General features: G+C 44.5%; 2 protein-coding genes across 3 annotated transcripts in view; one reads left to right on the forward strand and one right to left on the reverse strand.

Moving 5' to 3' along the window:
• Window positions 1-3,757: 3,757 nt before the first annotated feature.
• Window positions 3,758-11,359, forward strand: lfng (LFNG O-fucosylpeptide 3-beta-N-acetylglucosaminyltransferase). Its single transcript, XM_047038895.1, has 8 exons — window positions 3,758-4,322; window positions 8,701-8,749; window positions 8,972-9,074; window positions 9,267-9,420; window positions 9,544-9,629; window positions 9,718-9,883; window positions 10,002-10,087; window positions 10,237-11,359. Exons 1-8 carry the CDS (start codon window positions 3,885-3,887, stop codon window positions 10,301-10,303), a joined length of 1,149 nt encoding a protein of 382 aa, XP_046894851.1. The 5' UTR covers window positions 3,758-3,884; the 3' UTR covers window positions 10,304-11,359.
• A 7,161-nt stretch (window positions 11,360-18,520) lies between these two features.
• ttyh3a (tweety family member 3a) overlaps window positions 18,521-21,761 on the reverse strand; it is a 28,542-nt gene continuing 25,301 nt past the window's right edge. The window contains exon 14 of one of the 2 annotated variants that reach the window (XM_047037594.1): window positions 18,521-20,449. In XM_047037594.1, coding sequence (XP_046893550.1) covers window positions 20,363-20,449 — 87 coding nt within the window. In that variant the 3' untranslated portion in view covers window positions 18,521-20,362. The remainder of the gene's footprint in view (window positions 20,450-21,761) is intronic. The other variant, XM_047037595.1, reaches the window with a different exon arrangement.

Genomic DNA, 21,761 nt, shown 5'->3' on the forward strand with positions numbered 1-21,761 from the left:
CATACATGCCAACTAAATTCCACTGCTGCAAGGCACCACAAACTCACCACACACAGTGCCTGCTGGCTGTAAAACATCAGAGAGAGAGAAGACCCGACCCCAATGAGGGAAAACAAACCACCGCTCAAAACCAAAGAAACGAAAACTCCAAACATCCCCTTTGTCCAGTAACTGCTGACTTTAATTCCCCCAAGGCATGCATCGGGCTGTCTGAAAGAGAATAGACCTGATGATCGAAGACAGTAATGTCTAAGAACTGAATGGAATCCAGTCGTCACAAAGACACGTTTCATCATTCAAGGAATCCCCTGTTGTGTTTCTCAATAAGGTGGTATGGGAACAAAAGACAGGTTGAAGAATGGCCATTCATTCTAACAGAGAGCTCTTGTCTCCAGACCCTGCTATTTGCAGCACTCAACCAGTTAAATCTCACATTACTGACTCTCCACAGTGAATAACTAGGAATCAAGACGGTCAACAGTTATCACAAGTGCTCATGTTAACGGATAAACAGAATACATCAACATAAACAATATGAATACAAACATAACTGGATAAGGTTAGCCTCTCTCCATTGTGTTCATCACACTTCCAAATGACTTCCAACAGGTCTGCTATGAGTCATCTAACTGGAGGCTAATGTATTTCCAGTCATGGTACTTTGGCTCTGCCTCAGATTTCTCACATTTTGACAGTTGTTACTTACAGAGCAAGAGAATCTCCGAAAACAGCAAAACAACGGAAAATGTAATTCTCGGGAAACTCCAGCCCTCTCTTAATTACAATGAGCCACACTTGGTGTTGAGGGCCACAAACAGACAGTGTGTACAACAGTATTTTATCCAGGCCTAATGGAAGGGTGTAGTGGGCTCAACATGTCCAGGCAAGCCAGTGTGGAACATGACGCCATGCACTGTAGCTAGCATCTACAAATGGCAACCACTGATGATAAATACAACAACCAAATTAGTATCTGTAATTTTTTTAAATTTGCATTTGAATAAACGTTTGATAGGAACGCAGTTTTATTGCGTGAACATAACTGTTACATCCTGTCTGCCATGCAAGTGTTGCAATGGAAAAGAGAGAAAGATGAAAAAAAGAAGAAAAAAAATCAAAAGTAATCAGACAAGCCTGTATTAATTCATAAGTGTTTGACTGCAGAAGTTTACATTGCTATACGTGATATGTTGTGAGTATTATGTCGGCTCACAAAAGTGTCTGTTTCTCAGTGTGGGCTGCTCTGTGTGGGCCTGAGAAACAGTGGATTACAGAGGGGCAGAGGGAGAAGCTATTGGCTCTGTTTATCCTCCCTGCATGGACACACAAGCTCTGATAGGATTACAGGTCACACCAGAAGTGAGAGCCAGGGGACTGGCGGCTCCTTAGAAGTGGGTCTCAGTTTCCCTGCTCTCTGTGGAACATTAGAGGATGCTCTCTACAGGATTTTGTCTGCAGAATGGAGATACAAATAAACAGAGTATGTTTTTCTATATTGACCCTCCCATCCGTAGATAAGGTTTCCACATGTTTGAATGAAACTTCTCAACTAGGACAAAAATAAGCTGAAGTAAGCCATAAATTAGCAACACTGTGTGGGTGGTGAAGGTGGGGGGGGGGGATTGAGAGTGACAGAGATAGAGTGAGAGATTGAGAGAAAAAAGAGAGAGACAAGTAACGGATTACATTTGAAAATCTTAGATGCAGAGACTGCAATATATTAGCCCATGTTCCCTGCCTATTTGTAACACATATCCAAAAACCGATGCATCACCAAGTTTCAGGAGACTCAAGAGTTTTTATCAGGTACAGATGCTTCCTGTGTCTGCAACCCATAACTGATGTTTACGCGTATTTGAACACATTGATTCCAGTTTCAGCTGTGAGTGCTTAAGCTTTCAGCACAGTTTACAAAAAGGTTTGTATATCTCTGTGGTGTGTTTATGATGTACTATGAACCGATATTCTGGACAGAACAGCAACAATATCTTTTTCAAAAAACAAAAAAAAAACAGCAGCAGACTTGCCATCCTGTATGGATGTGATTACCCATACGAGTCCTGGAACAGACAGGAGTACTTTACCTCGTTATTGTGCATCAGTCAAACAGTGAGACCTATAAATAGCATCCCTTTAATCATAGCCAGCTCTCTGAGGGCCCCAGGCCTGCTCAGATCCTCAGAGATGTTGACAAGCTCACGGTGAAATCAAGCTCTGCTGCGCATTGGATGGTCTGTGGGTCTTCCACTGAGGAAGTGGGAGCCTCAGAAGAAAGGGGATTTCATTTCACAGGAATTCAGCGGTAACATCGTTAGGGCGGCCTCAGACGAGGAGGCGGTGCAGGGTCGTTTTAAGTGGGAAAGGAGGTTAGTTCTCTTTCTTTTGTTGCCGTCAGTGGAGGGAAGACAGGAGTGAAAGAGGCTTTAGAAGAAATACATTTAGTTTGTATATTTCACCCGTCTTAACAACTGACATTGTTCCAATAGTCCAAGGAGTGGTCTGAACCAAAAACCTTTCAGAGGTGAGACGAATCCCCTTGCAAAGGGCAGGAAAAAGAGCCTGTTGATCCCAGGAGAGAAGGGGCCAAGGAGCCAACCCCCTCGGCCTGGTTTCTTATACTGGTTTTGGCTGCCTTTTTCTGGGTAGTTTCAAAAGATGCACAATAGGCCTTGTCTATAGAACAATACTAAGTTAACAGACAACTTCTCTGTTGCATGCCTGTGTTTTATGACCAGAAGTCAGTTTCTGAGTTTTTCTTTTGCTCCAAGAGTTACATTTTATAAGGGTTTATACTCACTGTGATAAAATTACATCCCTCAAGTGGCGCTATTGTTGTACGTACTGATGTTCATCTCCGGCAATGGCACAATAAACATCAAAATACATGATGTGTGTTTTGATTATGAATTTTGAATCAAAACACAGGCTATGGGCTGCAACCAGTAGACCCTCCAGCAGTGGGGTATTTGGGAGTGGACTTGGTATTCAGACCTGCTGTCTCAGCCAGCTGCATGGTGACCTGCTGGAACTCACGTCATGCCTGGGTCAGGAACTCGTCACCAGAAGGACCATAGCTGTAAGAAACTGAATTTGAATAACAAGTGCTGAGGAATGGCCAACTGTTTAAAGCACTTCTCAAGGTCAATGTAGAAGAATAGAGTATAAGAATAGAGAGCCTTGCTGCTGAACAAGCTGTCCACACTTGGACAAAGTAAAATAACTTTACTCATATGGTATTATTCTTTTCTTTTATACAGTTTACAACCAAACTGAAATTATTCAGTAACTTGCACATGTTTACTTTTCTGGTAAAATAAAGAATAATACTTCCATTAACTATTGTGTCCTGCTGTGGATTATACCTCTGCAAATCTCCACAAACACGCTGCCACGTTAGTTTGACTGCAAACATTTAGCCAGGTGCACAGCGACTATACTTACCAGCTTCGCCGTTTTATAAGTAAATATGTTTAGTCTTTTTTATCTATGGCAGCACTGACTGCTTGCTGATAAGACATTCAAGGCCTATCCTTAATCTCAAATATTTTAACACACACACGTACACACGCACACACGCGCGCACACACACACAGTTTAAGCGCACGCACAGAACCTCACACAATCAAGGGCGTTCCTCCGATTAAATCCCGCCCATGTTCGACATAAACTGTGAGTCTGTGAAGCTAAAGCCCTCCCCTGAGGCGTGGCCTGGGTTGGGAGAGGTTATAAATAAGTCTCTCATCAATTGTTGCCGTACTATTCAGAAATGCAGACCAACGTGAACACTATATAACTATTAGTTCAGTTTTCAAATACCATATGGACTTTTGATTTTTTTAAATTATATTCATACCAATATATATGGTAATTATTATATTTTAATCATGTTGAAAAGTTATGGGAAGAAAACGGCTATCTCTTTAGCAAGTGCAGGTTTCATGTGCCTGCTGTTGGTCCTGGTTGCCGCGCAGCACCACAGAGTTCAGGTGCATGATGAGCCAGATTTAAAAGAGATTGGGACGCGCTCACTCCAAAGTTTTGACAGTTTTGCTACGGATTCAGACGTAGTCCAAGAGGATGAGAATCACGACAAGACTGGTTCACAGGCAAAGAAAGGATTCTCTGCGTACTTTTCCAAGTTATCTCGAGGACGGAGAGAAGCGGAGAATCCTACATCGTCAGCTGGTTCAGCGACAGACGCAACTCCCGCTGAGGACATCAGCGCAGAAGACATCTTCATTGCTGTCAAGACTACAAAGAAGTTTCACCAGTCTCGACTGAACCTTCTCCTGGATACTTGGGTCTCCAGAAACGTGCAGCAGGTGAGCAAAAAGACGTTTTTGACAAAGTGCAATTTACATGACACACAACTGACTTAGGGGTCATGGTAACATTATGGGACAATAATGACCACTTTACTATAATGCATTCATACATGTAACGCGATAACTCAAAATAAATATGAAAAAGAAGTAATTAGATGAATACGATCACTCCAACAAGGACAAGTCTAACAAGTCTAAGGCCCCAGGTGTTGCTAGTCAGTTGTAGTTGACCCAGGTTGCCCAGTCCACATGCTGATGATACCTGGTTGCTATGTGACACATAGTTCCCCGAGTCACAGTCTGTCTCAATGATGTTTCTTAGACACTGTCACTTTTTATTTGGCCTTGAGTGATGCTCCTGAGAACCCAAGGAGCAGTCCTTGGGCTCTGCCCCCCCCCCCCTCCGCCCCTTACCCCTGTCTCCATTATCCCCCTCTTTTGGGTGTCCCTGTGAATGCCTGGGTGCAATGGATGCCTCCCAGCAGCGGCTCCAGTGCTGTCCCCCTTCCAGGGCTAACAAAGCGTCTTTCTGAAGGGCGAAGAAAGGCTTTCTCAGCCCCTTGTCTCCCTCTCTCCATGGGAACGTGGGAGCCGAGTCTGGGTCAAGCCAGCCAAGGATGGGAAAAACGGGGGCTTCGTTAAGGGGATGTCTGGGACAAAGGGGTGCATCTATAGGGAAGTTTGTGCCGGGAGTAGCACGCTGAGTATGAAAATGCAGCCTTGAGAACCAAGCTCTTTTACCCTGCGCACAAAAGCACTCAGGGGCATAGTCAAGAGGAAACAGACGCTAGTCAAAGTGATTTTAATCCAGCATCCAGAGTTGTCACGCATAGTTTTCCAAAAGTCAGTTAAATTTGCCTCGGGCATAATCACACTTTCTTTAGCCGCATTTCTTTGAGGTTTTGGATTCTATCCACTGCTGGGACACCACTGCTCTCTTGGTTTGGTATTGGCTGTGTGTCGTCAAGAGCAACAGGCTATCCTTTCTCTGTATAAGGAGGAGGTGGGGTGAGTTTAGTTGGTGCTCGAATACTGCTCCAAGCATATGACAATGGTCAGCAATAGTTTGTCTCACATGATAAGATATGAGCCACAACCCCCCTCCCCCTCCCCTGCCTCCTCCACACACACAACACACAACATCACTCTAAATTAATACTCCAAACAGGCTCGGATGTTCATCTTTTGAGTAGCAGTGTACATGGTCATTGGTGGTGCCTACTGTAGTGGATGAAATAAGTTAGCCCAGCCCTGAGAGTTAACAGCAGGGTTTAGGCAGGCAGCTGGTGGGAGGCCGGGCAGGCATAATGGATAGGCTGAGCCCACAATACAAGAGGGAGTTCCTAGGGAAAGGCTGCCAGGTGGTCAGGAGTTTGGGAACAAAGGATGTCCCTAATGCCAGTCATACGAAGCTCTACATTCCTACCATGTACATGTGGACTTGCTCTGTTCTATGGTTGGATTTACTGATTTAGCTGACGAACACCTGTGTATCGTAGATTATGCTTGTATCTCGGGGTGATGGTAACCATTGGACCAAAAGCACGATTTAAAATCTTCGTCCTATGAAGGTCAAATGAGACTGGTGACTGCTGTGCATGTAGTCCAGGTCCTAAGAATTGGTTTCAGGACCCGGTTAAAACAGACTATCTTGTTTATTGTTGTCCAGCTCAGATGTGACTGAATACTGTTTTCACAGAGTAGTTGCTGTTTACACACTGATAGAAGACCTAATCTGTAATTACTGTGTTGAACCAAATGTAGTACCCTTTTCTGGTAAATGAGGCACCATAGAATCAATCTGATAATTATGTACATCACAAGAATAAACACAATTATTTTATAATCTAAGAATCTGCTAAAACTTGGAAAAATGACAGGAAGTGTATGAACTGTTTATGAGGTTTTGGTGTTTGATTTAGTACTTTTCTATTGTGTGCTCTTGTCTACATCGTGTTACTATAGAAGTATTGTTCATATACTATGTCCTAGTTTCCGCTGTTTCACCATATTTCCCCCCTGAAACAATGTAGCTTCCCTAGTGGGTAGGCTTCCAAACAATGAGTGGACTAAATCACGCCCCTGCGGTATGGCACTCTGAAACCTGCATGGAATTACAAGTTGCTTTATACAGATTTAAATCCTGGTAAACTGCACATAACCCTGTTCATCAGCACTTGAACTGACTTGAGTCGTATCCAGACAGCTGCTGATAACAGCTTTGTTGTTTGGTGTCCATTCCATCCTTAATGGAGATTACATTCATTATCCACTGGACCCACAACGAGAGCATCTGCAAGACTGGCAGTTGGAGAAAGACTTGGCTCCACTTTAGAGTTCATGGAGTCTGTGGCTTCTGGTCAGAGAGAGGGACAGTACTGGTCAGTCGGTGGTCTGGTGTCCTATATTCTAACCCCCAGTGGCACTGAGCTGAGCTCAGTGAGGAGGGAGAGAGTGAGATGGTGTGTGTGCGTGCGTGTGTGTGTGCTTGGGTGGGAGCAGGCTAGGCGGTGGGCGGTTGTTGACTGAGGGAGGGGAGCACTGTGCCCTTCCTTCCCGGGGAGCTGGAGACAGCCAGCCAGGCACCACGCTCTGCTGTGCTCTACTCTGAGAGAGGGCTGTGCCAGGCCTTCCTGTGGTGAGGAGAGCACTCTCTCCCCCTCTCCCCCCCTCTTCCTCCTCACACCCCCCTCACATCCCTCACACCACCACTGCCCTTTCCAAACTGTGCCTCAGACAGACGGCATTGAAAAATCATCTCTTCTATTCGACAGCAGACTAGTTCTTTGTGACACAGAGATTGAATTAGGATTCCATGTGAGTAACTGCATTCTTTAATGTTTCAGTTAAGTGGGAGAGACAAAGAACAAAAGATTTGCCCTCAGAGACTTTCCTTTAGTTAACCGCTGCAGCTGTATGCAAATGACGGCAAACATATTTAGAATTTACCCAGTGAAGACTTTACCCAGCATGAAAACACACAGCATTGTTCAGCAGGAGAGGGGCCAGGCGGAGTAGGAGGGGGGAGGAGAGAGAGTGAAGGGGTAGGGGGTGAAGTGGGGGTGAATGACCACACACAGATTTTGATTTACCAATCAGCAGTGAGAACCCCCCCCCCCCCCCACGCACCCCCCCCCCCCCCCCCCCCCCCCCCCCCCCCCTCTCCTGCCCTCTTTTCTGTCAGTGCCCGGGCTGGAGGCCCTGGCAGCTGCCGTAGTGATTAGGCTGTCCATTCAGCGAGGTTTAAAGCAAACAGCGCCAGACTCTGATCTCCTCCACAGTGAAACCACTACTCTTTCTTAAACAAACACAAACCCAGGGCCCTGTACATTGTCATCTGCTCAGAGTTTGTTCCGCTAACCTATCAGACTGGCCTTGGCGAGCAACGGAGGGGAGAGCGAGCAGGGCAGCGTGAAGAAAACAAACGTCTTTCCCCTCCCGGCATGAACACGGGGCGGCCGTTCAGATACAGATCAAAACAAGCCGTTGCGACAACATTGGGACAATCAATGACTGGGAGGGTGGGTTTGCCGTCATAAAGTTTTCCCGAGCAAGCTTGTTGGGGGTTGTGAGGGAGGAGTGGGCAGAGGCAGCGTGACCTGGCCTGTTCAGACACGTGGCGTAGATAAGGCGGCGTGGTGCGCGGCAGGTGCTGGCTCACCTGAAGTAGAGAGCAAACAGTGTAACGGCAGAACCAACGCTGGGACCAGGGGCTCTTTTCATCAGCATACCTCTGTCTGGGACTCCCCGCCTAGCACCTGCTCAGCCCCACCTGCCAGACAGGAGCTTCTAATCCAAGCCTGCTCTTTAAAGTGTGCCACTGGGGACACCTTTTGTTGTTACACAAAACAAGAGCCTGCAGGGTTTCAGTTGAGCTTAACAGCTGAAACGCTTGTTGATGCTGTTCGGAAAAAGAAATGAAAGAGGGCTCAGAAACTGTTGTTGATGGTCCACATGCCTATAACATTAACAGTTATCTAGAACTGTGCTTAAGCAAGGGGGGGGGGGGGGGGCAGGTTGGTGGGGGGGGGGGGGTGCCTGGTGGAAGGAGGGGGGGGGGGGTTATAGTCAGTCTCCTTCTTTGTTCTATGTCTAGGATGCTTTGGAGGGCCACACAGTTGCCATGGAGAGGTTGAAAACAGGGACAAGAGGCCTTTTTCAGAGCAGCGCTTGTTTAACCCACTGTGTTTTCCACTGCATAAAAGAGTGCTGATGGATGCTAATAACCATGAATTGGATGTTGAGGGGAACAAGGACCTCAGACACAGTAGAGAATATTACAAAGAGAGTTTTAGTTTATATTGTGACCACTTCATCCACTTCATGGATTTTACAGCAAAGGGAACTCATGCTGTTTTCCTTCTTTTTTGGACAGACTTACATCTTCACCGATGGAGAGGATGAAGAGCTAAAGAAGAAAATTGGTGAGTTTAATATTCGAAAGATGTGTTTATTGTAAAAGGTCTAGATTTGAAATGGAGCTAAAGCTTATAATCCCCATGGAATTCTCCACTCTGAGCTCCTTGGGGTTTGTAGTTCTAGCGGCAGATGGTTTTCATGTTGTGTTGAAGAGATTATTTTCATCCAACACTAGCTAGTAAAGGTAGTCCTTTGGAACTTATCATCTCCTTTCATCGTTGCCACAGGGAGCCATGCCATCAACACCAACTGTTCTGCAGCTCACAGTCGCCAGGCTCTGTCTTGTAAGATGGCTGTGGAGTATGACAAGTTCATAGAGTCTGGGAAAAAGTAAGTGTTTTGCATTTTACGCAGAAATAATACACATATACATTCATTTTCATTTTCGTTTCACTGAAGTGTGACAGTTATATGGCAGTTTCCCATTGCTTTACACGGTCCTTTGCTTTTTTCTACATTCGTGATATGAATGTATGTTGCTACTTTTGATATTAAGCTATAACAAAATGATTGTGTTTTTAGGTGGTTCTGTCATGTGGATGATGACAACTATGTGAACGTTCGGACACTGGTGAAGCTGCTGTCACAGTACCCACACACCCAGGATATGTACATCGGCAAGCCCAGCCTGGACAGGCCCATTGAGGCCACGGAAAGGCTGGGGGAAAACAAGATGGTGTGTAGATAAAACTCCTTGCTCGTAGTCTTCTCTAAACTTGTCACAGATGTCCTTTAAAATGTGTCCACTGAGTCAATGACAATATCCTAACATGCCCTTCATTTTTTCCCTTTCTTTCAGAGACCCGTCAACTTCTGGTTTGCCACTGGAGGAGCTGGCTTCTGTGTGAGTCGGGGCCTGGCTTTGAAGATGAGCCCTTGGGCGAGGTAAGATAAAAAACTTGTAAATCTGCTACAATAATCATAAAAAAGCCCTCGTGTGTTAGACATCGACCATGCGCTCTCATATCCTCAGTGGCGGTCACTTCATGAACACTGCAGAGAAGATCCGTCTGCCAGACGACTGCACCATCGGCTACATCATCGAGTCGGTGCTTGGGGTTCCTCTCACCCGCAGCAGCCTGTTCCACTCGCACCTCGAGAACCTCCAACAGGTGTCCAAAACGGAACTTCACAAACAGGTGTGTGTGTGTGTTCGTAGATGTGTGTGTGTGTCTCCTTGACCTTACTTTCAGAAGCCTCGTCGTTTTTTTTTTTTTACCGATGGTGCTGAATTGCTTTTTCTGCTCTCCCTTTCAGATTACATTGAGTTATGGAATGTTTGAGAACAAAAGGAACATCATTAATATGAAAGGGGCGTTTCCTGTCGAGGAGGACCCATCAAGGTGAGAGATTACATCATTTTACAGGATCACAATGGCACTCCAGAGTATGGAACAGTGTATAGCAGGATAGCAAAAACTCATGCCAACCTTTCCAACAGCAAATCTGACCTTTCTTCTTCTTCTTCTTCTTCTTCTCTGTTTTCTTTTAGGTTTAAGTCAGTGCACTGTTTGCTGTACCCTGACACTCCCTGGTGCCCGACCCAGGTTGCCTACTAGGGCGACCGGCTCCTTTCGTATCCTCGTCCCCATTATGCCTCGGTATCTGAAAGGCTCATGGGGACCATTGTTTGGTATTAGACCGTCGCGCCACTGTGTTGTTGCTGCAGTGGCACATGGCCTTTTCTAGTTTTACTGGGCTGCTGTGCGGCCCGCTTTGGGACACTTCCTTCCTGTCTGGTGCCTGAGCTTCCTGTCCCGTTATACGGACTGAGGAGCCAGCCAATCAGAGGGAAGGAGCTTTCAGCATTGAGCTTTGCAGGCAATCAGTTGTGCTTTGTGTTGTAAATGTTGCTTGTAAATGTATTTGCAATTCTCATAGAATGTACACTTATATATCAAGCCTTGTGCCAGCTTTACACAAATGACTAGAATTGTATGATTAATTGTTGGTTCTTTTTGTTCAATTTATTTTTTAGAGTCTTGAAAGCTATGCAGGATTTTCTAGACTGTATGAGTAAACACATACGTTCAGGATTGTAGAGATTGGGGAGTAATATTTTCATTGTGACTTTTTTGTTGTATTCCTTTTGATTATTTTCCTTAAAAGACTCCGGACAAAATTACCAATATGAAGATATAATGTGCTTTTCGTTATGGGTATGTCAGTGTTATTACTACTATGATTTGAGCTGGCAGTTGGTTTACCGAATGTACCCTCAGGTCAGGTTATCTAACCTGAAGTATATCGGGATTAAGCACTTTTCCCTTTTTGATAGTTGAAATGAGTGATATGACAGATTTTATGACCACTGATATGTTTCACAGCTGTGTCCATGCCAACTGATGTAACAGTATAACCCCCCCAAAAAATGTATCAGTCAATATCTCTAGATTTAATTTTATTTAAAAACATTCCTTGCATTTGATACAATCAGGGAAACTAATATATAGCGGAGATATTGAATTAATGTTACAATCAAATGCTGATTTGCATGTAGATACAATTGTTCGTTTTTTCTTTGCACAGCTGGGTTTCAAATAAGCTGTCGCTTGCTCTGGTAAAGTAGTTCAATGATCTGCAACCACTTGGACTTCCTCCACCTTGAATGATAACCAACAGAACCAATAGAGTCTGTATTTTACTTATTACTTACTTTTACTTATTTAGAATCCCAAGTGTCAATTGACTCATCTCCTTGCAGTAGACGCTACAGTGTAAATGGTTGCTTTGTTGAGAACTTTACCAGAGCAAGAGCAGTGTTTTCACAGAGAGGTGTCACCTCTCTGTTTCTGTCCCATATTGGGTACAACTGTATATCCCTATTATAAAGCAGTATTTCTGTACTGCGCTGTTGTTAAAATGCTGTCTTGGTATAACAATTTTTAGAATGTAAAAAAGATGCACGTCCCCTTGTGGTTTAAACATGCTTTTAATGACCTGGACATGATTTTGTACTTGTTTTAACTGTTCTAATTGCTGTAATTTATCCTCCAGTATCTGGATGGTTTTAATAGTCTATTCAAATATTTGCTTCTCAGGAATTATGTTCTATTCCTGATATTATCATCACAGGAAACACTGTGGTGCCCCAACTTCAGCTTTTGAATAAAGTTGCATAACCACTGAGAAACTTCCTTTTTGTATTGTTTTGTAATATCATTCATTTGGTATGGTAATCTTAGATTGCAGTTCATCGACCACAACATCATGGTTTAAATGGGATAAGTGAACATAATCCTATTTACATAAACACGGACATTATGGTCATTTTACAGTAGATTGGTATCCCTCAGAACACTATGCATCACATTCAACATCAGTGTGAAGAGAAGGGGTTAAATAGAAATGCTAATGCCCAAACACTTGTGTCCACTACTCTCCTCCTGCTTTCAACAGTGCATTTTGGCATACACAGTCTCCACATGAGGCAGGCTGAGATATTGGCCTGGGTCCAGGAGCTAAATTGTAACGCTAATAGCGCACACTTAAAACCGTCAGCTCATTCAGACTGTATTTATTATTCTACAACATTGGGTATGGGAAAGGACATTGTTGCAATAGCAAATCGTTAGAGAAAATAAATAGTCAGGAACCATGGCATGCAACAGAAATAGCTTGTGTAACAATCCTCATTCAATTGAAGTTGTTATCTCTATGTGACATGTCATTAGTCTGACGGAAATGCTCACCCCTCCACACCCACACTCTTACACACAGTAACAAACACAGGACTTGTGGAAGATGATATAGGCTGTACTGTATGTGCTATAGACCATGAAACTGCACTTGAGTTTGGTCCTATCTGAGATACTAGGCCCAGTCATCCAGAACATCTGTCTCTCTGACAGTTAAATCCTAGACTCGTCTGGAGTGAGTCACAGACAAGTCCAAGCCAGATTACATCTCATTACCCAACACACTCATGGTTTATTATGCATGTAAAACCTTTGTTTTCCATGAGAAGATATCAAAGTGGTCTTGATCCTAATGTATCAATGGTATGATGTGGGTACATCCGTGTCTTACCACATGATTGTTCAAGGGTTTATATACTTAAAACCTTGTATTCGTTTTCCCATGGGTGCAGTGCCAAAGAGGAATACTGTTCTTCCTCTGGTTTGCAGGTTGAGTAAAAACGGAGACCGCTAAACCATCAGTCATTGGTGACATGGATTAGGTTTCCATTTGGATTGTTTGAACAGGTCTGCGTAACATTTCCCGTCCATTTCAAGTCTGCAGAAAGATTTTGGACGCAAGTTGCCATTACACATGCCACAACATAACAGGACATAAAAAGGTTGTGATAACTGATGTGTGTGTTTCAGACTAAACTTCTGGCACATTGCTGACTGTAAGTTTTCCCACAACATCTTACCAGTCAAAAACTATGATTATGGTTTGTGGTTTCGATGTTTTTTCTACTAATTTGTTTCAGCTGCTAAGAAGCTTCAGTGACAGTCCCCCAGCACAGATAATCAGCCTCCCACACAAATCTTATCAAAATGAACTTTAAATTACGAGAGGAAAGAGTAACAGGACAGAAGTGTGAAAATGTTCAGCAGGTGACAAATAACAGTCAAACATCTAACTGGTGAGATGGTTATCAGTGAGCAACAACAGGATGCCACGCCACGTAAACCGCCCTGTGTCACTATCTCCAGACAGCAGCAGGACATGTTGTAGTCTAAACTGCAGGGGGCTGCTGTGTGTTGAATGACCAACTAGAAAGACTTCATAAGGAGCCACCATCCTTTTTTTTCACACCGTTGCCTGTCTTTGATTCCAGCTGTCTACGGAATGACCATTCTTACCAGACTTGTGGTAATATATAATGAAGTATCTTGCTTGCCACCCTTTTAATGACAGTCAGCAGTACAAACTCCCATGAAGTTGACATCAATTCATGAGTACTTTAAACACACACATAGCTGGAGCTTTTATATGTTTTGACTGGTTCTCCTCCACTTCAGAGGGACAAGAGAGTGCATGTTTAGCAGTTTCCCAGACAGTCCTTCCTGTCTTTATACACGCGGTAAGATCCTACTTGAGGATGTGTATGATGGGCCACCAAAACATAACATTAAGTCTTGCTAAAAGAGTTCATGAATCAACTAAATCTAAATCATATGAAATATATACACATTTCTTCCAAAGGCAATTTTATGGCACAAATTGCAACGAGAACCTCCAGTTGTTTTTATCTGGTTATCTCCATTGTTTCCATTTGCTGATGAAACTTCCAGGCCATAGAAAGGGTTTCCATGCTGTCACAGACAAAGGAAACTCTTCTGATTGGTGATGTACCAGGTCTGTGTCCTGCTGATAAGAAAAACCAACATTGAGGTGTTTCTTCGTCCACCTCACTTCACACTGCTAGCTCAAACGTGTCAAATTCCACACTGGAACTAGAATAGGTGCTTCCTGACCAATCTTAGGCACTGAAAATCCTGAATGGAGCTCTGTGTCTGACTATGTATCTGTAACATGATAATGCTCTGCTGAAGGAATGCATGGAGCAGGAAGGGAGGTGGTGGGGATTAAGAGACTTTCAGTGATGATGAATCCCGGCACAATCTGGTAAGGTATGGCCGGCTCCCAACGAGGACCGATTGCCAGAGACGAACATTCCACAGAGCGCGGGGGGATTACAGAGATGGCGGTGACTTGCACGCTGTCACTATGGCTTTCCTTGCCATATCAGCCAGTCTCCAATTAACAGGCCATGTTGTCTGTGGGATTAGCAGCGGCGAGACAATCCTGCAGCCCCAGTGGGAGCTTTCACAGCAACTGTCTGAAACTCCTAATCCTCAACATGTGCTCTAAAGGGGTTGAGAAGAGAGAGTTTACCATAATCCAGGTATCACATATCGGAACAATAAAGAGTTGAACTTCAGTGTTACCATATTTGCTCAGGCTTTGTACTGGCTTTTACGTCTCTCGTCTTGGAGAAGTGCCACTGTGAGTTTGAGAGAGCACCAGCCCACTTCATCTAAACTGAACATGTCTCTTCAACTTCTTTGATTTTTCAGCCCTGTATCATAGTAAGCACTCGTAATAGAAGTCAGGTGGCTGAGCGGTTAGGGAATCGGGCTAGTAATCTGAAGGTTGCCGGTTTGATTTCCCCGTGAAAAATGACGCTGTGTCCTTGGACAAGGCACTTTGCCCTACTTGCCTCGGGGGAATGTCCCTGTACTTACTGTAAGTCGCTCTGGATAAGAGCGTCTGCTAAATGACTAAATGTAAATGTCATGGTGAAAAGAAAACTCTGCTAACACCTTCAGTTAGTTTGTGTATTTAGCATGTGGTCTTGTTCATCCTCTCAGTGTCTTCTTCCACCAGATGCTGCTGGTGTTGCATGGCCCCTCATTAATAGGCCCAGTTACAGTAGAGATCGGTATCTGGATGCTATCATTGCTGTAGGGTTCATATGCCAAGGATTTATGGGAGAGGAAACCTTTCGACAGCTGTCCTGGATGGCCTATGGTGCTAACGTGCACAAAACTGCCTCTAGATAAACTGGTTTCCGTAAAAAAAAAAAATTGCAAGTGAGACATCAGTTCATGGGATGCAAAACATATGCAAATTATGGCTTTTTTGGCCTCACTTTTGCCAGTCCATTGATGTTGATCCACAAAACAGGTGCTGTATTTGATTGACAGTCAGTTCAAACCCATGCAAATCTCTTGGCAATGACACGTCATCATATGTGCATCAAAATATAAACACATTGCGCAATTCAGTTTAACCTAGTACATTGATTTATACCAGTTACCATTTAAGTGGTCGTTGTTACTGTACATGTGCAATGTGGAAACATTATTGTGTTTTGAAATGCCTCTGAGTTCTACCTTTCACGCTGTTACCATGGAGGTGGTGAGCAACCAGTGGATCATGACATTGGGTTGCCAAGGATGTAACAACCCCCTAACTGGAGCAAAGAAAAGGGATATGCTTTCTATCATTGTGAAAAGTCTGAATAGTGCAGACAGGAACTGTGGGAGAAGGGGGGGGGGGGGCTCTGGAAAAGTTAACAGCCACACATCAATGTGGATGCTTGTTCTAAAATGACTGGTTTTCGACACAACCATGAAGTAAAAAAAAAAAAGAGAAGAAAATAGGTGAGGGAGGGGGCAACAGGCCAGCCTCACCAGTCCTCAATGGGTGTGGGCTCCCCCTGACTGGTGTGAGGAAAGGAGTTGCTGGGGTGTGAATAACAGGGGGACACACACCCAGGATACAGCTGCCTCTCCTTTGAGCCCTACCACAAAGGAGACAAGCTACATGTCCTGTCTCCTTGACACCCCCTACCCCTCCCACCCTTCCCCCCCCCACCACAAAAGGCTTGCAGCACAATGTGCCTGGCAGGAGTCTCCAAAGACCTGGAAAACAATGACGGCCGCAGGCCTGCGTTTACTGCTCACTTTAAGAAATCAGTCACCACGCGTTGACGGACCGAACGAAAGATAAGAGGAGCCACGGTGTCAACGAACGCCGACATTGATTTGCAACTTCCCCTCACTTTTCACGCATCACTTCCCCTCACTTTTCATGCATCACTTCCCCTCACTTTTCACGCATCACTTCCCCTCACTTTTCACGCATCACTTCCCCTCACTTTTCACGCATCACTTCCCCTCACTTTTCATGCATCACTTCCCCTCACTTTTCATGCATCAAGGGAGAAACCTCCATCGCCGGGGCTTCTGTTCTCCTGTCATGCAGCTGCTTAGAATTCAAGAGAGAACCCAGGGTTCTATTAGCGTCCTCCAGGGCCCGGCCGTGGCACCAGGGCCTGGCAGCGTGCCCGGCCAGACTCAGGAAGTGTCTGCTGGGGGTCAGAGGGCCCTGGCACCGTCTCACCCGGCTATTCAGCCTTCCACCTCAAAGAATTAGCAATGCATTCCTTCAGACCAAGAATGGGGAGTAAATTCATTTCCTCAGGAGTAAGACTGTGAAATTGTATTAGCACCCTGTTTTGCGAAATACATGTCCGGTCCATTTATAAAACTCTGTCTGCCTCATTGGGTGAAACAGGACTCTGTTTATCCACAGTTAAAACGTTTTAATTGTTTAGTAGTTCAACTATACCAGAGGAGACCAGATCAACTGGGTGGATCTAAAAGGGTATAGTCATTGGTTTAGATGTTATGTGGTTATAATGGAATGGCATACCATATTGTATGAATACACAGCTATGTTGTGCAGAGGAAGACAGGGTCATGCTCCAACCCATCCTTCCAATTCCCTTGAGCAGACGGCCAGTCTTGACGGCAGCAGCTGGCCGGCGGTCCACAGGAACGAGACAATATGAAACTTCTGGCCTGATGGTGACACTGACCTCTCTCCTGCAGTGAACCCAGTGAGGTCAAACACAAGGCAAGCCTTCTCCTCCAGAACACATCCTAGCCTAAAGGTCCAAGCAGACTTAAAGCAAAAGGATTTTTTGGTAAAAGTATATGGTCAAATGTGCAATCTCAAAAACTCATCTTAAAAAATACTGTCAGTCATCTATAGTTACACAACCATGATGACTGCATAGATACGAGCAGCGTGCAGAGCGAAGCAGAGCAAAGCGGAGCAGAGCAAAGCAGAGCGGTGTAGCTGTGCTGCTACCTAGTGTTCCTCAGCAGCACGTCAGCAAACTGCGCAGCCTGCTTGTTGAAATACCCCTACAAATACCCTGTCCACTGTACATACCTCTAAACAGTCATCTTTGAATTAACTACTTAAATGAAAATGTAAGGACGTTTTCAACAGTTAAGATTGGTTTATTTCAAAACACTGAGTTCAAGCTCAATAAAACCACAGGTTTAACATGTACAATATTTTAGTTATTGCCAAAAATAATATATATAAAAACAATGAGCAAACCTATAATTAGATTTTATCAAAACAAAGCAATGAAAGACCAAAACTATTTACTTGTATTCACATAAAGTAAACAACATTGTGCTTGCTAGAAAGTCTATAAGCAATAAAAGATGCAATGAAACTTCAAGACAAATCAATGGAAATTATTTAAAACGTAAGCAAAATTAAAATTGCAATGTGATTGCAAAAAGGAAAAGTCAAAAAACGCCTTTTGTTTTAGTTTACATTGGTCTTGCATAACAGTATTAACAGAGAAAATATGACTACTAAAAAACAGTAAATTGCATCACTATAATAAATGGTCTTTTACACAGAGCTTAAAACAAGTATCATAAAAAAAAATGTTGGGCTCATTTCCTCATTTGATTGCTCAGGCAACCCAGTGCTGTGAACTGTACAAACAGGCCTAAGTGAAGACATTGAAAAAGTAGATCTAGTAAAAGCTATGGTGTTGTGTTTGGTTATTGGCACAGTCTGAAAACACACCTCTCATACGGATCACGAAACAGGACTAAGAGAAGCCAAGAGAAGCGGCAGTAGTACAGACAACAAGAGATCACTCCACGTATGAAGGGGTCGTCATGCTTTAGGAGGAGGGAGACGCAACGCCCCCTGAGAGCAGGACGCTCTCGCGGGAGAGAAAAGTGGTCAAAATCTGTCTGGCATCACCGTCCTCTGTTTCAAGCCTGCTAGAACCACTCTCCATTGGCCTCCTGTGGACAGCGCTGACACGCGTCGTTTTCTAAAGAGGAGAATTTCCCAGACGAACATTGTCTGGGTGGGCAAACGCACCAAAAGCTGGCACACCTGGCAAATAAAGATCAGAACAGCAACTGATCTCCAACAGGGTAAGAGGTTGGCTCACCACAGAAACACCGAGCTTCTTCTTCTGTTCGTCTGTGGTTCAGCGTCTAAGTAATCAGGAACCATACCTCGCTCGTATACAGAAAGGTTTGTGCTTCCATCGGTAAAAAAAAGAAAGAAAGTGTCCTTTGTCTGTCCCCCCCCAAAAAACAAACAAGTCTCGAAATGAGAGGAATTGGTCCATCATATAAGCCCCGTGTCTAAAATTCATCCTGGAAGGGAAGTTCCCAGTCCTGAGCGGCTTGTGGTATTCAGCAGGGGGCCAGGGAGTCACCATGGAGGCCACCTTCTCTCTCTTCACTTCACATCATCCAAAAGCAGACACTTGAATTGCAAACCAGCTCCAGTTTCACCGCAATCGCTCCAGTTAAAAATCCATGCAGTAAATCATGTGGAATGATGGCGTAACAACTGCAATAGTATAATGTCTCCCGGAGGAGAGACAGTCACAGGGAGAGATCTAACTAGTACATGGGTTTAGAGGTCCCAGCCACTACAAGTCACAACCCTGTAAGGCTTTGCTATGCTAAAAGATTACTGGTCCCACATACAGTCAGACTGACTGAAGACAAAAACATGATGACAAGCAAACATCTGTCAGGGTAGATGACAGACCGGTGTGCAATGTAGAAAGTGTATCCAAGTGATATGATTCAATTCAGACACGATGCATAACAAGAGAGTGGAGAAGGCTACTCATAGCCGTGTTGTCACCGAGCAGGTACTCTACCGGCTGTGTCCCAGATCTTCCAGAGAGCAGGAGGACATGAGGAACCGCGATGCTGCAGCGGCAGCAGTCAACCCACGGAACGCTTCGTAAACACTGGACGTGGTCTGATAGACCACATCTGATAGTTTTGTTGTGGTACAACCATCCCTTGAGGAACAGTGCTTGGAGCATACCTTACTATTCCAGTTGGTTTTAAAGTGATAGGGAACAGTAGGTTCCTCTGCCTTTCCCTAGCTTTGTGTAAGGCATTTTCTTACACCATCCCCACAGTAATAGAAGAGTACAGTACTTTGCAACATATTTCATCGACCCCAACCTATACTAATCAGTGCTAGTGTAGTTGATCTAAGGGGGACTTCCATAGTCCTCATCTCAACCATGGCAGTTTAAATGACTGTTCACCGGCTGTTGAATAAGACTCGGAATTAATCAACTTGGAAAGAAAACAGGTCATTAATTGGAATTTGAGTCCAGGGTACGTACAATAAACCCAGTGAGTTGTCTCCTTCACTACTCTCACTGCATCCAAAACAGTGGTTTGCAGGCGTAAACATTGACAAGATCAAACCATGTCAAACTGAACAGGACCCCATAGTTGGCAGACGATAATAAAAAATAAAAAAGTGATGTTGTTATAAAGAATAGTGACACATGCAACGTTACAATGTTCAAAATGAGTGTTTGTGTACTGAGGAAGAAGACCTAGATTCCATCAGGCTTCTTCACTGTTCCCAGCGCCACAGAGTGGGTGTCTTTGCTAGGAGGCCAGGCGGTGATGGTAGCCAGCCAGTCTCCCAACCTCACGTCAGGGGACAGCCTTCCGCAGTGACGAGCTGCTCCGGTCTTAGGCCAGTCATCTGAAAACGTTTATGACGACAGCGCTATTTACAGTACATGAAAATGTTCTGTTTCAACTCTGCTATCACGCACAAACATCAAAGACAGATTTGGTTGTCTGGTTGAAGCTGGTGTGGGGGGGGGGGGGACGACCAGTGGTAAAGAGAAAAGCAGATCTAGGCAGTGGATTGGAGGAGGGATGCTGTGATGTCACAAAGGCGGGTTTTAAAGGGGGGGGGGGGGGGGGGGGGGGATCCAGGGGCAGAGTGGTTCCATGTTGCTGGTCTGTGGGTGGCTGAAGTTCCCCAGGGTCTCAGTGTGTGGAGGGGTTGCTGGGGTCAGGGCGGCTGGGGTCAGGGCGGCTGTTGGCCAGGTACTTGGCCCTCATGCTGGAAGTGTACTGTTGAGACAATACAAGAAAGGAGCTTTAACGACCCACAATGGAATCAGGTTGAGTCATATCAGTTCCATATCGACATACTATAACGTTCCTAATGCACGTAGGTTTAAGTGAAAAACTACATCGTAGAAAAACACAGGCAAAAGCATGAGTGTAGCTGTGAGGACTGGAGAAACTGCTCACAGCTAGACTGCAGCCACAGACGGAACACACCCGAGGCCCCTTTAGGACAGTGGCAAAAGAAGCAGTGCTAGTTTCAAAAGCTCCAACAGGACTTTTGAATCTTGAACTTTGCAGTGCAGTGCAGTGCAGTGTGCATTCAGGGTGGCAGTCATTCATGCCGAGTTGCAACATACTGTATGCTAGCATGTTTCTAATGTACATAGGATGGATCCAGTTCCAGTTTGATCATGGCACTTGCATCACTGTGTTGCGATCAAATCACCCTCAGTCATTTGGCCAGTCTGTTGTGGACAGTAAGGATCAACTTGTTCTCTGAATATCTTTAGAAAACATTACTCACCTCAGGTTGGCTTTTAAATGCAACTTGACAAATAATATGATGCTCAAGCCAACATAATTTTGGATTAACAATGTAAGAATAACAAATGATGGCTAATGTCGGATTGTACAAAATAAAAAATCTTTGTGGCTTAAAATTTTTTGATTAAACAAAATATTTAATACTTACCAGTAATGATTACATGATTACTGATGATGGTTAAGCCTAGTGCTGTGCTATGCAGGCCTGGTTTGGGATTTTGCTAGGAATACATACAATCCAGTCCCAGTAGTCTAAGAACGAACTGGTCTTCAGACAAAGACCTACTGGGCCTGGCTGTCCAGTCACATCTGTGTACAGCACCATATAGTTGTTGCAAAGGGAGGAACACACACACAAACCCACGTGCATTTACAGTCCATGTTCTGTGAGAGGAAATGTGAGCAAAACGACTACAACGCTAACACTAAAGCACTAAAACACGTCTAGCCAATATGTGCTGTAGTCCAAACGGACACAGATATGTGCTAACTCCTTGCCAGAGATCATAATCCAGATCGGTAAAGGTTTAGGCTGCCGATTCCATATTACTGATGACAGGCCTCGTACTAAGGGGTTGTGGACACGCTTCACCTAGTCTACAGTACCGTCTGACTGACTACAGTACACTCTCAAAGCCAAGAGATGAGGAAAACGATCGGCCCATGACAGAGCTAGCCCTGGAAAACACTCAAACTAGACAATGCTCTGTACAAACTGGCTCGAGAACTAATCTCTGACCACCTAAAAGAGGTCACCTGCTACCATGTC

The sequence above is a fragment of the Hypomesus transpacificus genome, chromosome 17 (assembly GCF_021917145.1).
Source record: "Hypomesus transpacificus isolate Combined female chromosome 17, fHypTra1, whole genome shotgun sequence".
Classification (NCBI taxonomy): domain Eukaryota; kingdom Metazoa; phylum Chordata; class Actinopteri; order Osmeriformes; family Osmeridae; genus Hypomesus; species Hypomesus transpacificus.